At 30.4% G+C, this 16847-nt stretch overlaps 1 protein-coding gene across 2 annotated transcripts in view; it reads right to left on the bottom strand.

Moving 5' to 3' along the window:
* Positions 1-555: 555 nt before the first annotated feature.
* LOC142323234 (homeobox protein cut-like) overlaps positions 556-16847 on the bottom strand; it is a 293478-nt gene continuing 277186 nt past the window's right edge. For both annotated transcript variants that reach the window (XM_075362598.1, XM_075362599.1), the window contains 7 exons: positions 15826-15986; positions 12919-13085; positions 11256-11641; positions 7820-8079; positions 6820-7078; positions 3127-3677; positions 556-1913 (listed from right to left, as the gene is read on the bottom strand). In XM_075362598.1, the coding sequence (XP_075218713.1) occupies positions 774-1913; positions 3127-3677; positions 6820-7078; positions 7820-8079; positions 11256-11641; positions 12919-13085; positions 15826-15986 (2924 nt within the window). In that variant the 3' untranslated portion in view covers positions 556-773. The remainder of the gene's footprint in view (positions 1914-3126; positions 3678-6819; positions 7079-7819; positions 8080-11255; positions 11642-12918; positions 13086-15825; positions 15987-16847) is intronic.

Genomic DNA, 16847 nt, shown 5'->3' with positions numbered 1-16847 from the left:
TCGTATATTCACAATAAATTATTCTGCACAAGAGAATGATTTGCTTTAGATATAATGGGTAAGTCATTAACAGATACTTTACAAATATAAATTTTTAAATACAACACAAAATTACCACAATCCATAATGAAATATTTGCCTTATGTTGTGTGGAAATTATTTAAAAAAAAAAAAAAAAAAAAATAATAAAAATAATAATAATATAAAAAGAAGGATCACTATCAGTGTTCAACAATCACATTCATTTTCATTCACTAATAAGACACACAAGATAAATGAATAACTGATATGATTTTGAATTTTCTTTCACATATTCATGTAACATTAATATTTATATGCTTTACTTTTATGTAAAGTCTTTCAGATTAAAACATTACTTACAGCAACTATAAATATATCATTATTATTAAGTTATTTGCAACACAAAGTCTCACGAAACAAATAAATGTGGATTTATAAAATCCTCACTGAGTTTTAATAGTTGTTGAGATCATAACGTATTATGAAGTTAATTCAATTTACAATTAACATTAGTCTTAATTATTGTAATAAATTTATACACTGGACCGAAGTGAAGTTACTGCTAAGGTCGATAATAAATTCATGGAAAACTTTAAAAAAAATAAATAAAAGAAAGAATTCTATACACTGATTTTAGATGAGAACAGAAACATTTCAGATACAACACTTAATAAAATTTTAATAACACTGACCCGTTTCAAAAAGACCTCGTAACCTAAAATTGAGGTCCTTAAAAACTTCAGAATTCCAGTTTAAAATTCACTATCCCACTTTTCTTCTTTAATAATCTGTCTGTCTTCTTGTTCTTCATTAGTTTTTCTCTCATCTTCAGGGTGAGGTTCTTCTTTAACTTCCACTTTAACATCTATAGGATTTGGAGAATTTCTATTTGCAGAAGTAGATGTAGGTGAAGATCGAACACTTTGTCCCTCTTCTTCTTCCTCCTCCATTACAGGAGTTGGTTCTACTCTAACCGTTTCATCTTCTCTCTCTCTTTCATTATAGTCTTCGGTTTGCATTACACAAACTCCATTAATAACTTCTGGCTCTTCCTGCCAATCTGGATTCACCCATTGTGGAGCTGCAGGTTTTCTTCTGTTGATTCTTGGCTCAGGGACCGGAGTCATTTCAGGAACACCAGAATCAGATTCTTCAGAATCTAATCTGCTGTCATTATCCTCATAATCTGTACCGGCTTCATGTTTAACACTGAGATCAAGCCCTGACACTTGTTCCTGTAAGGGAATTATCCCTCGAGAAATAAGTGCTGCTAGCTCAGGATTAGGAGGAAAGTAGGGGGGTGGGAATGGTAGACCTGTTATATTTCCTATACCCAGTCTCTGGCTGAGTAACATCCTGAACTGAACAGGATCAAAGCCTGAGCCTTGATTTTCCCTGTTTGGTTGACTTGAGTCACTACTATGAGGTGATTGTTGTTTTAATCTCATTCTATGATTATGAAACCAGTTTGTAATCGTTCGTGAAGCAAGAGTCAACTCATTTGCCAGAAATTCAATTGTGGCTAAACTAGGGTAGGGGTCGAGGGCAAAAGCTAATCGAAGGGCTTCTTTCTGTTCTTCTGAGAAAAGAACTCTTTGCTTTTTAGTACTTGGAGGACTACTTGCACTGCTATGGTAGAACTCTGAGGTGTCATTGGAGGAAGTGTCACTGCTGTTGTCCTGCTGACCTGACCCTCTCCGTCGTTTGTTCAATTCTCGTCTTTCAGATTTAATTGCCTGTAGTCGATCAATGTTATGTGCATCTGTCAGCCATAACTGCATCCTGATGAAGGGCTCTCTTCCTTTTATACTTAACATATGCCATGGTTTAGGTTTTGAAAGAAGTTCACTGACAGAGCCTTGTGAAAGACCAAGTACTGCTTCACCAAATATCTGCAAAGAAATATGAATTTTAGTCTTGAAATTTTTATGGAATTATAGGTTTATAAATTGGTTTAAAAAATTTAAAAAGAGTTTCAATAGAGTGTACAATAATTTAATCCAAATAATTCTATGTTAACTTTTTTCAAATGAAATTTTGATGTAAAACACCAGATATTTTTTGTGTGATATGAAGTGGGTTTCCCTCACTAAAATGTCATCCTACACACAACCATCTTCACACACACACACACACACACACACACATATATATATATATATATATATATATATATATATATATATATATATACACGTGCGCGCATGCATGCACATATAAAGTTATAAGAATATGATTTATACGTTTCTCAGTACTAAGAAAATATTTGATCATGTCTATGATGTTAGAAAAACAAAAAATTACAATTTTATTTCCTCCAACTAATTGTGAACAACATTATTAAGAAACTCAGAGTTCAGATTAAGAAAAACTAAGAAATGTGGTACCCAGACACACATGTAAATATATGTCATTTCCACATTTCTCTGTCTCAAGTACTTCTGCTCCAATAGAAGTTGCAATTAGTTTTGTTTAACAATTACTTAAACTAGGTTTTTATAATTACTTAATGAGCAGAATATTAGTTGAAAAATCTTAACCCAGAATAGTTTAGTGAACACAATTGAAAAGAAACCTGTTTATATGCAAATTTTTAATAAATGCCATTTTCACAATACTTGGAAAAAATTAAATCTCTACTCAATGAGAAATTCCCGTCTTGCATTATGCTTTTGTAACTTACTGAGATAAATTTTAATTTAAAGTGCTCACAACTGTATTAAGCAGATAACGCTAAAAAAATTTAATTATTTATTCTTGATTACAAATAATTTTTCAATGTAATTTCTATAATCAGAATGATTATTAAAGAAGCTGATTTAAAATAATAAATGTACAGGTATATAATATTTTTAAACAATCATACTCATACATTCACAAAGTGTTTCATGTGTGTTTAATATTTTTTATCGTTATAATTGATTTCCTAAATATATAATTCCTAATATAAATATTTTATATTACATCCTAATAATATATAATTCCCTAAATATTATATACTATATTATTTATGGATATAGGCATATTATTGCAGCCAAATATTTTTTGGGGGGATGAGGGAAATAATTTATAAATGTTTATGTACCTTTAATATGTTTGTCTTACCTTCTGTCCGATATTATTTGCAAGAAGAACTTCTTTGATCTTTGTTGTTATCACTTGTGTATCAAGATCCTGAGTTAGAGCTGCCATTTCATACACAGAAGGAGCAACATGCTGACTAAGGTTTCTCATGTGCTGTTGCTGCTGTTGCTGGCTTTGCTGTTGCTGATGCTGTTGTGCTTGCTGTGACTGTGATTGTGTCTGTGGTTGTGGTTGAGGGGGTTGTGGCTGTTGTGGCTGCTGTTGCTGTTGTTGTTGTTGTTGTTGTTGCTGCTGCTGCTGCTGTTGCTGCTGAAGGTTATTGCACTGTTGTAAGGACATGGAGTGATGGGATTTCTTAATTTGGTCAAGAGCTGCCTGTTGATTTGGGGGTAGGTGATGTGTTGCAGACAAATGTATAGGCGGCGGAGGGGGAGGGGGAACTTGTGGTGGAGGATGTAAGTAGTTCAAAGGACCCATACTACTTCCATCATTTGGCTTCATTTCCATTGATGGAGGCATCGGAGGCAGTTTTCCAGGTGCAGGAGGAAGCGGTTTTGATATTGAAGAAGCTGCTAAAAGCAAAACAAACAAACTGACTATTAATCATCCAAATTATAAAAAAATTGAACAAATTGAAAGAATTAAAAGTTTAAAAGAATATTATTTGTTTTACATCCGTTAACCCTCGATTATAAAAAAAAAAATATTTGATTTTTTTTATTAATCATTCTGGCAAACCTTCCTAAACCATACAACATAGTACTACACTACAGTATAAGTTATCAACATATTTATCCTATGATGCATATGTCATACCTTCTGTGTGGAAAGATATCATTAACCATATGTGCTCTGGCACATTATTTAATTCTAATCCACTTTTACTTAGGCATTCATGGGCTGCTTATAAATCTCTCTGATAGTAAGTGAGCAAATGTAAACTTTTGTCTGAAAATAAACTTACTTTAACACCAGTTCACATAGGATGTGAATTTCCTCATCCCATACATTTTTATCTTTAAGGAAAACTTTTAGTAATTGTAATATTTTGGCTGTTTTCCTTTATCCAATAAAAATTTCATGCACAAAACTTGTACTTAAATTTAGCTGAATTTACAAGTAACCATTGTAGATACTTTCATAAGACAGCTTATGTACGGCTAATCTTTGTATTTCACTGAAAGTGAAATACGAAATTGAGAATTCAGATTCAAATCTGGTAATGAAAAATAGTTTACAGTTACTCATTCAATTTACAAACTAAACAAATAACATTTTCTTTTACAACACAGTTGATAGTTTAATTTAAGTAAAAGAGAAAATATTTAATTCCTAGTTTACAAATTGTTAAATTGTTCAAACATCTTATTTCAAATCTTTTAATATTTAGAATATTTTAGGCACACTTTGTTATCTGCAAACCGGTAAAGTATTTTACAACCCCTAATTTCAGTAAAACTTGCACACTTCACTTTGTAAAAGTACAGATAGAATAGAAAAAAGTAATTTATTTCCTTCTTTACTGATCTTCTGAAACTTTACCGATCTTAAAAAACTTTTAAAGTCATGTATAATTGTATATATACACTGATGCAGAAAATGGTAATGGTAAAATTTCTTAACATCATTTTATTGACAGTCATGGTTAGTTTATGATAACTGATAAACTTTAATACAATAAACTTTATTGTATGTTTTAGTCTTCTGTAAGAGTTCTTATATCTAAATACAACTGAAGAAAAAAATAAATTATTTTTCTTTATTTGTTTGATACAGTAATTTCTTTCATAAAAAAAAATTACAATGAAATTGTAAACCGTATGGTAAGAGTTTCACAAATATCATTTCATCCACTCAAAAAACAAAAATTTCTGTAATATAAATAAAGCTGTCTAAAAAAATTATATTGATATCAAAAAAGGTAGGACAGTACATTTCTATTATCAAAATCTGTTATTAATTTAGAATTTTGTTTAAAAAAAATTTATGTTAAATATATGTAATAGACAATAGATATACAATAACAGATAATAAACCAATGTTTAAGCGTTTCATATAATAAGCAAAAAATAGAAAAATTTGTTACAAAACTCTTACTGGCCCGACTTCATTTATATGTACTGTAATACATATCACATTTACATAAATAATATAATTCTTATGATTAATCGTAGTTTAATAAATTAAATCGGGGCGGTAAGAGTTTTGTAACAAATTTTTCTATTTTTTGCTTATTATACGAAACACTTAAACATTGTTTATTATTTATGATTGTATATCTATGTCTATTGCATATATTTAACAAGTATTTTCTTTTTAAATATTCTAAATTAATAACGGATTTTGATAATAGAAATGTACTACTGTCTTACCTTTTTTGATATCAGTATCATTTTGTTAAAAAGAGTTTTATTTATATTACAGAAATTTTTGTTTTTTGAGCAGAAGGAATGATATTTGTGAGAATCTTACTGTGCAGTTTACAATTTCATTTAATTTTTTTTGATATCACTGCATTTTGTTAGATTATTCTTTTATTTTTTTTTATGAATTACTGATTGATCTTATGGATTTATTATTCAAATTTATTGCCTTTCTAGAACAAACAAATATACATTTCTTTAATTTCTTGGTCAATTTTTTTTGTTGATAATCATATCATTCACTTCATGCCACATGCCACCTTAATGAATCGAAGATTCGTGATGTAATATTGCACTTATTACTTTGTAAGTGGAACCTTCGATTTTTATTGTATCCAGGGACACACTTTTTATATTACTGTTATTAAATAAACTTTATTTATTTCTTCATCAATTAGTTCACATAGTTCTAATTGTAAAATAAAAATTTTACCAATCTAATTTATTTCTGTTTTATGTAACAAATTATTGTTGCTACATTTGTAACACTTTCCTACTGTTCGTGTTTTTTGTATTTTATTAGCAGCTATAATCTCTTGTAAACTAACACTTTTATTTTTTTTTAATGAAGAGATGGGAATTAAAAAAATGTTTCATCTTCGCATTAAAACAAGCTGTAGTATATTTTCTTTTAAATTTTATTATTTCTAATACATTATCAAGTTTTTGTACGATATCATTCTTAAATTCAAAGGCGCCGTTAAGTACTGCTACCTAGCGATGGGATTCGTAAAACCACCTTTTTGAGGAAAAGTGACAAATTCGAGTCCCACGGTTTATCAAATGGAAGAAAAAAACGTTGTCTAACAAAATTCGAGATATTTTTTGAAAGTATTTTTTATTACAAATCTAATTGAACCGAAATGTAATGTTTTCATGCTTATTTTTTAATTTTTTCCCCCATTTTCATTTCACTTTTAGGTTAGGTTATGTTTAGAACTGTAAACATATTTCGTTGACTTCGTCGTGCCGTCCAGTTCTGCGGACTCTAACCGGCGAAGTTCTAACGAGCTTCTTGATTTAATTAAACACGTAGTCACGTGATTTATTTCAATATCGATTTTAACATATTTCTAATAATATAATTTAGCTACTTTGCTTAAACGCGAAATATAGTTTTAAACCATCATTAGATACTAAAATAAAACTATCAAATGCGATGGAAAAACCTGTTTATTTTAAGTAGTTTGTAAATTTAAAATGACTAAACTAAAAATTTAGAGTTACATCGCTTAAAATCACATTTACAATATGTTATTTCAAAATTAACTCGTAAAATTAAATAACTTACTTGTGCTTACTCCATAACCTCCAGTTCTCATCAACTTTTCTGGGGCTATTTTATACTGAGATGCGACTAATTTATGGACAGCGTTATCATCTTCAAGAAACATTTTCATTCGTATAAAGGGCTCTCGACCTTTTTGTGTAAGCATATGCCACGGTTTCGGTCTAGCAAGAAGATCTGAGACGCTGCCTTGTGATAACCCGAGGACAGATTCACCAAATAGGCGCTGACTAATAGAAAACTGACTTAGTTGTTCTTTAACCTGTAAAATGTCAATAAATTAATATACTGTATTGCAATAAAATATAATTATTACTAAATCAAGGGATTATAAAAGTACAAGACATTTTCAAATTAATATTTCACGCATTTATTAATAAGGAAAATCAAATTGGGATCAGATATGCTCTGAACTTATTCCACTTTTACAGATGAGAGAAAAATGTTAAAATGGCAGGTTTGTAAGGTATGAGAGTCGATGCTTCTCACCGTAAAAAGTAGATTTTACCGTAAAGATCAAGACCCTTGCAAGAAATTAATTTTAATGATTGGTTTTTGGAGTTGTTTTAGCAATCGGTATCATAGTATAAGCTGTTGGTGTTCTATGATTTAATAAGGACAGATCAGAGTAGTAAGTGCAAGCGAATGAGAAAATAGGGAGAAATTAACAAAAGTTTAATCCTTCATGATATTTTTAAAAATGTTTACGTCTGTGTATGTAAACAGCTATTTCAGATTTTTATAATTACAAGTTTGAAATAACGAGAACTTATTATCTGTGTTCCTAAAAGAAAATAGTAGTTAAACTCGTAATTTTGAAAAATGAAGGTCTGGAACAGTAGTTGTGTTTACAGTTAACGGTTACGGTGTTTACGGTTAGGTTATTAATAAATTACGGCTTGAAATAAATTTGCATAATTATTAATATTAAATGCTAATAATAACGATAACTTGTAAACATTATAAGCAAAAAGTACTTTATCGCTAAACTTAAACAAGTTACCTTGCGAACGATTTCTTCTGTGTTAAGATTGTTAAACTGGTCGAACTGTTGTTGGGTAATCGGTGGTAAAACTGCTTTCAACGGGCGCTGTGAAGGAGAATGATGGTGCGGTGTTGAAGGCTGTGAAATGAGAGCGTTTGTGATCGAAGCCATTCGTTGTAGTGGACTTACAGCTGCTGACGGTGAAAAGTCCTCCGGAGGAAGGATTGAGTTTCCCAAAGGTGAACTCGCAGAGCTACCGGCTGAAACGTGACCTATACCTGAAAATAAAAAATAAAATTTATACCGTCTAAAGTTGAACTGTTGATGAAATCTTTTTGATAAATAGAATCGTTATACAAACGATTCGTTACGGTATATTTTGTTTACTTTAAGACTCGATATAAAAAAAAATATTTGAATCGCTTTAAAAGTCTTTCCTAAAAACTAAAACTACGATGCTTAAAAAACTAAGTTTAATATGGTTTTAAGTTTCAGAACGGGTGCTTCTTTCAAAACTGTCGGTTTATGTTTGACAATCTTATTATTGTAAATTGTCGTTAAATTAAAACAATTTACAATTCATTCTAGCTCCGAATCGATCGGTTAGGTGGGGCGGTAACTTAATTCAGCCTTAACGCTTATGATTATTATTTAATTCTGAATATTATTACACTACTTCGACATATATTTTTATTTTTGTATAATATTTAATTTTTTTTGAATTCTCGATACAAGTAAATGTATTTTAAATAACAAATTGATAAAAAGTCTTTTGAAGGAGCTTTCAAAGAACAAAGAGATTTTGCTACATAATTTTTACGTAAATTAAATCAGCATTTTTTCGAATAATACTTATCCGATGACATCTACACTATTAAAACAAATGTTATTAAAAATTTAAGCTACACCGAACACAATAAATAAACAGATAGCCCCTTTTTATTTATTTCACACAATTCTGGGATTCTCTCGGTCGTTGGAGTCATCAAAAAGGGTCTTTTGTCGGCTAAAATACTGAATAGTCCCTTCAAACTAAGCCCAGAAATAATGAATAAAAAAAATACAAAAACGTCAATCCAGTTTTTTGGTTGAGCGTTCTACAAAACTTAATCGCGGTTGAAGTCGAGAGAAAATGGACGTGTAGCCGTTAAAAGAAAACAAAAAGTAAAAAAAAAAAGTTTGGGTTTTGACGATGGGTAAATCTACTTCGTACAGAAAAGTAAAGTAAAGCGAATTATATTCTTAACGAGATGAAAAACGATTAAGTTCTACGCGATAGTTTTGCGTAGAACTTTTGTACATCAAAACTTCATTTAGAAGTCGGTAATTCTGGATCGATAAGGCAAAGGAAAAGCGTACCGATTTAGATGGATTTATTTAAAAATCTCTGGTTATTGTTAAAATAGTTATCGGTTATAATTATACCGATAAAATTTCTTCGGTTGTTCGACGGAATCGATCTGTATGTAGGTGTAATTACGTAGAATTACGGATGACCGTTGATGAATTTACATGGAAGCCGTGTTTCTTTCCACGGTATTATGGCAGACACGTATTAACGGAAAAATTAAGAGAGAAAAATTTTATTTAAATATAGTAGTTAATTTGTATTTACGTAATCGGTTTTATTTTTTGCTACAAAGAAATAATAATTATTTTAAGAGAATTTATGTAAACCGAATATTATTTAAGTTTTTAAACAATTTTAATTAAAAAAATTAAATCGGCTAAAACATTTTATTACCGTACCGATAAAAATAAATTTTGTCGACTATTTTTTTCTGTAAATCCTTTCAGTAAACTAAATTTGTTGTTTGTACAAAATGTTATTACTTACAATAGTTTGAGTGGTAGTTAAATAATCATATTTAGTATGCGGTTCTTCATTTTGGTTTTAAATTATTTCGAATTTAGGTTCGGTTTAATGATATCACTGTTAAAATGATTTCTAAACTGTAAAATCCTTTGAACATTCTGCATTAATGACTAAAGCGAAAAATTCACTTAATTTCAATATTCTTTTTTAAAAAGACTCGCCGAGCTTATAAACCTTAATTTAACGTTTAGCGGTCTCACGAGTAGTTATTTTATGTCGTATTTTAACTATTTATTATATGAATTATTTTTATCGTTTTGATAACATGATTAAAAAAATGTGCCGAGGTTGTACTGCGTATGCCGAAGAACCAGCCTGTAATGCCGAGGTGTAGATGTCAAGAAGTTACTGATCGGTAACAAGTAAAAAAGAATTTTCTTTGCGTATTCATTCCGTTCGTTGTGGCTTTCTGAAAATATTAAACCGAGAGCATCGAGCCGGCTAGCGCTGTAATGTGTAAAAACTATCGAGTAATATTAAATTTTAAGAATAATTAGGCTTCAGTTCAAGAGTCTGTTAATTGTTTATTAGTATTTCTACTTCTACCAAGTGGGTGTGTGCATCGTCGACCGTGTAGTCTACAGTCGAACTAATACGGTTTATGGTTTTCAAAAGCGTTAAAGTCATCAGAAAATAAAATAAAGATTCAAGATAATAAAGCAAGTTGATATCATACACAATCTTTCTTTTGTATTCGCTGATTATTTATTTATTTTACTACTTCTGTACCGTTCTGTTGTTATACATAATATAATTATCAATTATTTGTGTTTATTCATCTGTCACGGTCTGAATAAAAAGGAAAATAAAATTTATTACCGATTTCCAGTCAGTTTTTTTGATAAAAATGGTAATTAATACGATTTAATTAGTTGTTTTTTTATATTACAAATCTCTATTTGTAATAAGAAAAAACAACTAATTAAATCGTATATCTCAAACTTCATATATCTCTATATATGAAGTTTTGTATCTCTCATGTATTACTTGTTATGTATTTCATATATTTATGCGCTTATTTACAATTTTGAAATCGTAGCGAAGCCCCGATATCTCATCTCTACCTATAAGTAACCGATACCGGCTTTCGTAAACCGGTAAATACTAATTCACCCGAGCCCTTTCTGCATGATGCCAAATAATGAAAGTTGTCGATTAGAAACTAAACAGCGTTTAGTGACTTACAGTGAATTATTTTAAAACGAATCGGTACATTTACAGCAGTGTAAGAAGTGGAAAATATATTAAAGAATTTAATGTACTGTAAGTAAAATAGCCTGTAATGTATATATATATATATATATATTTTTTAAACAAATGTTTGAGAAATATTTTTATATTTTTAATTCTTTATAGATATAAGAGAATACATCCGTGAAAATATAATAGATCAGTAATCTATATATATATATATATATATATACGTATGTTGTTTTTAATAATCGTCCCTTCAAGCCGAATAAGTTTTCTTATTTTAAATATTTTATTTATTAAATAAAAATAATTTTGTTTGTGACTATCTACAGTGTTACGCCTCTTTTACTTATGTATATAATTTAGGCTGGCTATCACACATACCAGGCTCTGTTTTCGGCCTGACAAGAGAAAATGCACTTCCGGCATGCCGGATTGCTTCTGCAACAGAATCCATCTGTCCGACGGGCGTACCCTCTTTCTTCAATCCCTGTTCCGATATTATTTCACCGTTCGGTAATTTTCCCAGATCGTTCTTCTTCTCCGATTTAGGTAAAGAGAGATCCTGGGCCATTCCGTTCTGAGGGTTTGTCAAGGACGCAGCTTGCTGATGCTGGTTCAGCACTTGCTGCTGCAAAGCAAACAGACCTGGGTTCGCTACTCCTGGGCATTGAGCGTTCAACTTGGCCAGCTCCCTGTGGTAGGCGTCCAACGCCATACGAATCTCTTCTCCGCTGCCACCGGTACCAAAGAAATGAGGGAAAATCAATCTGAAAAGAAAAGAAAAATTAAAGTTCATACATGTTTTTTATTTTATTTTTTTATTATTATTAATGAACTACCGGAATAGATAATCATAAATAAGTAAATTTCACGAGTTTTCTGTAGTCTAATCCCCGCGTCCGTATCCGAGATGGAAACGGACAAAGTAGAAGAATTCTAGTCGAGACAAACTACCTTCGGGTTATTCTCCGTGAACGTAATAGAATGAAAGACCAACAAGAAAGTATTTCGAGGTAATATTTTCTTTTTAATGAATTCAACGATTAAAATATTTTATCTAATCTTGTTCGATCGATTGGCTAAACAAGGTGTTCGACAAAAAGTTTGAAATAATCTAATTTAATTTATATGCCCGTCATATCGTATTTTGTTTCTTTTAAAAAATTCAACAAATTTTCAGTCCACTCTAAGAAATCGTGCCGATTATCTACATCACGGTCGGCTAACCGAGTCTGAAGCGCCTGGAACATAAACGCTAAAAATAACTCTTTGATTATCATAACCGCAACACATACATTAACATAATTATATATACGACGTCGTATGTCTAGTTTCAACGTATCGGCAAATCCCGCTTTGACATTCGTTTCACTACTGATCGGTTGCGACTTTACTTACACTTATCGTATGAACCATTCGCTTACACCGCATTGTATGTCATTAGTTGCTTTGTGTCGTCCTCGGGGCGAAATTTTTCATACGACCGATAACACGAGAGCGTGACATTTTCTACGCGCGTAGGAGTCTGGTACTATCTATACCAGCCAGTATCACCGTATGTTTAATCTATGTTGTTCATTCGTAGAAAAAAGAGAGAATATAACCGAATACAACACGATTAGGCAACGGTAAAAGAATCCATATCATCGGAAGTAAAAAATTGCAACGACTAAACTGTGTAATGAAAAACGGTAACGGGTGAAGACCGGTGAAACGCATCTTGAATTTTTCGGCTAAAAAATCTTAGAACATGATTTTCTGTGATAATTGTCAAGCTGTCTTTTTTGTAACGATTGTAACATAATTATACGAGGTAATTGTCGTGTTTATCTGACGGATAAAGTTAAAGATATATTAGTAAAGCCAGAAGAAAATTGTAGGTCTTAGAAGTTTACTTAATAGAATCAAAGGAGTATTAAACGATTATAAGAACCGCTTTATTTATTAAGTAATTTAGACCTATTTTAAGAAATTAAACGAATAGAAAACAGAAGAGTCCAAATTTTACTCTTTGCGAAATAATCGTAAAATAAATTGAGTTTACCCTGGGAACGGTTGATCTCCTCTCATGGAATCTTCAATTCTACGGCCCATCAGTTTTGCTAGTTCTTCCTGATATATTCTTACTACTTGCTCTTGAGGAATGTCATCATTTTCATACTTTTTCAGCCGTCGATTCTGTGAACTATCCCTTCCGAGCGGTGACGGACACTGCAAAATAACATAAAATCGTTTTATTAAACACAACAAAATCGATAATTCTACCTTAAGATTTTTGCTTTCTATCGATTTCAGTTTCATACCGAAATAAAATCTATCTATTGGATCGTACGACGTCAAAATGTCGTAATATCTGACCAGTCGTAAGGAATAACTGTCGGTTTTTATTTTATTAGCGCCAACCGTAATCGAAATGAAATATTGTAACCGTTACTATGAATATTTTTTCCTCAACGATATGAGTACACGAGTTCTTTTCTATACATAGAGAGTGTTAAATAAGATATTAACTTAATCGAGGCGAATTTATAAACGTTGCCCGATTCGTGAGAAATTTCATTCTTATTTTTATTTCTGTTCATAAATAAAGATCGCGTTATCTAATTAGAATTACCTACCGTCGAATAAAGAACGTCGATTCATTTGTTAATCGTAACGGGCGACGAGGTGTTGACAAAATCTTTTCTTGTAGAATAACTTAATCGCCTGATAATTAGGATTGACTAATTCTCAAAATCCTCGAGTAATAAAGTCTCATAATTCAAACGAGTACTCGTATGTTATATTAATTTACATATATTCGCTTAACGTGTATGGAGTTACATGTTTTGTTTGAAGTAACGATTTAAGATTTAGAGATAATTAACACGAGAAAGATTAAACCAATTTTAGGTTATAAAATACCAGAAAGACTTATATTGTCTATAATTTATGTATATTTCTTTAATGAACTTTTTAATTAAAAAAATTATAATTATTATTATATAAATAAATATGAAGTTATCAGAACGATTTTCGGTTTGACCAGTCTTATGGTACTATCGGCTTATTTAGTACAGATGTAACACTGAAATTTAACACAAGTTTATTAAATCAAGTAAATAACTCTTTTGTTCTGATCGGTACATAATAATAAATTATTTACATTATGTCAGGAATGGGTAAATAAAAAACGAGCCACAGCCGGAACTGCCACAGCATTTACCAGGGTAGATCGAAGGACCGATCGAAGCAACATCACAAAATGTACACAAACATATTTAATTATTACATAAAAAATAGACGCTATTAAAATTCATTATTAATTATTATTTTAACACACGGAAGCAATATTTAGCAAAGTATTAAAGATACTAAATGCGACAAAATAAAGCTCCGATTCAGAAGGCGTTAATGAAAATGATTTGAGTACATATAAGTTATACGTCGAACGGATTGAAGAAAATATAGGGTAAGTTTTTAATTAGCGCTGTTTAAAAACTCATCGGCAGAATAATATTATTTCGGTAAAAGAAAATCTTTTAATTCTATTTTAAATAAATCAGTGGAAAGATTTTTTAAATAATTTGGTAATTTAAAATGATAACAGAAGTATAATAAAGCCCCTTTCTTGTAAACCGCGAAGTATTGAATTACACTGAAATCGTTCTGTCGACAGGTTTGATAGACTTAAGTGAATATTGTTTGTTATTTTTTAAGAATAAATTCTTTCTAGAAAATATTGCACGTTCGTGAAAATAAAAACAAGGACAAGTTAACGTTTTTAATTTAATAAATATCGGTCTATATGATTCGTACTTTCACCCGATTTTTGAGATGTGTCAGATCATTGACATCCTGAAAATTCGTTCTGAGGTTTCGAGAGACCCCGGAGGTATGATATAGTTTAGAATGCTTTTCAATAAAAGTAAGCGTATAATAAATAACGAGTAATGATGACAAGCTTAGCTTATTGTTAATGCTCTTCAAAGCAAAACAGTACGGTCTGATTTTGCTGCAAACAAAATGAACTTGGCCGTCCTAAGAGTACCTGTTGTGTAATAAAACACCCAGAAATTTCGCTTTACTGATAACAGAAATAATATCGTAATCGTTAATAGGAATTCTATCCGTTAGAACAGTAATGTAACGTCTACCTGAGAAGCAGATACGACTGTTTTATCTGTATTTAAAGTTAGATAATTACAATCTCTCGCGAGAAATCTAATATCACTGAAGTCACCTTTGCGATGAACAAAAATTACTGAAGTCGATGACCGATCTCCAGATTCTTTTAATATTTGAAAGAAGGAAAATTATACGACTGAAATTATAACTTGTACTGGAAAATAAAATTAAACTTAAAAACCGATTATGAAATTTATTTACTTAAAAATGTACAACTAGATGGACGTTTTGATCGTTAAACTATCGTTACCCAAAAAAAAATGCGTCTTAATCGATTAATACTTTTTATTATTATTTCTTCTTATTAAATTATTTAATTAATTTATTTTCTTATTTTTTCATAAATACGATTTCCTCAGCTTCTACAGATGATAATTGTTTAACGATTGAAATTTTAGATTATAAGCAAACGATTTGTAAAAACGGTCTGAGCGTAATTTTGTCTTAAAATTTATTTAAATGACTATACTCGCTTAGATTAATTTCTTTATTTGTATATATTATTATATAGGGGCGATATAATAGTACTATGAATGGAAATCATCGTCCCCGTTCTTCTTTCAAGTTCACTTTGGCTCTGATGTCAGCGGAGAGGATATCGTCTTTTGTAATCCATCGATCCATTAATATACTGAATCGCTAACTACAGCTGTAATTACGTGTAACCGTCGAGTTGAAATAACAGATAAATAAATAAATATAAAAGTATTAAAATAAAATTAAAGTAATATTCTTAAATTAAACAAAAACAAGGTTAATTAAAGATATTACGGGGTCGATTTACCTGTCCGTGATTAGGTGATTTGCTATCATCGTTGCTATGACTGTCTTCATGAGATTGAGGCTTCATTAATTGACTCGCTTCATTTAGGATGTGTGCGATTCGTTCTTCAGTAATATCAGGATCTCCCCGAGAAAATACAGACGGGATTCCCGTATCTTTACCTGAAAAAGTAATCATCGAATTACAAGGATTAGTATCTACGAGTACCTTTGTAAAACAAGAAGGCACCGTAAATTTTAATACGTACTTCTAATACGTACTACTGAAGCTATTTTTATAGTTTTATAAATTTTTAAATAAATAATCGTTAGAATACGCAATTTTATGCATTGTGTCCTTTTAAGTTTGTAAAAAATATAAATTTATCTATAAGAAAACATTGTACTCCGGTACTTGCATAGCTTCAGAATCTTCTAAAGGAAAAAAAACAGCATTTTAGTTTTATTATAAACGCTTGTTTAGTTTATTATTAAGTCGTTTTTATAAATCACAAATTTTCATTTTCTGGAGTCCAATTGTTTCTAATGGATTCATATTGATAAAATTACTTTTGATCTGAACAATTCTCTACGACGCGGTATTTTTCGATTTCTATTTCGTAATTTAGATCGATCGTTAAATGTATGTCTTCATTATTCCTAAGTATCGTTTGATAATAACTAAATTATTTTATACTTTATTTATACTTAATTATATATTTTTACTTTATATTATTTTATTGAGAATATTAATTAATTTAACATGCCAGGGATTGAAATACAAATACAATTAATCATTTTAATTGGAAATACATTCAAAATGATACCGCGCTAATTTTAAATCACTGCACAACCATGTAAACATAATTTAACTATAAGAAGCTAAAAAAAAGCAAAAAAAAACCGGCACTCGAACATTTTTTACTGGAGATGTATTTATTATAGAATTTCATGGAATCTTACAGGCGGATTATATCCTTACGCCATTTTTCTACAGGATATTAGCCACATACAACGTTAAAGAACACTCTCAGATTCATTCAG

Source organism: Lycorma delicatula, chromosome 4 (assembly GCF_047948215.1).
Source record: "Lycorma delicatula isolate Av1 chromosome 4, ASM4794821v1, whole genome shotgun sequence".
Taxonomy (NCBI): Eukaryota; Metazoa; Arthropoda; class Insecta; order Hemiptera; family Fulgoridae; genus Lycorma; species Lycorma delicatula.
The sequence above is the reverse complement of the archived record's forward strand: the minus strand, read 5'-3'. Positions and strand labels throughout refer to the sequence as shown.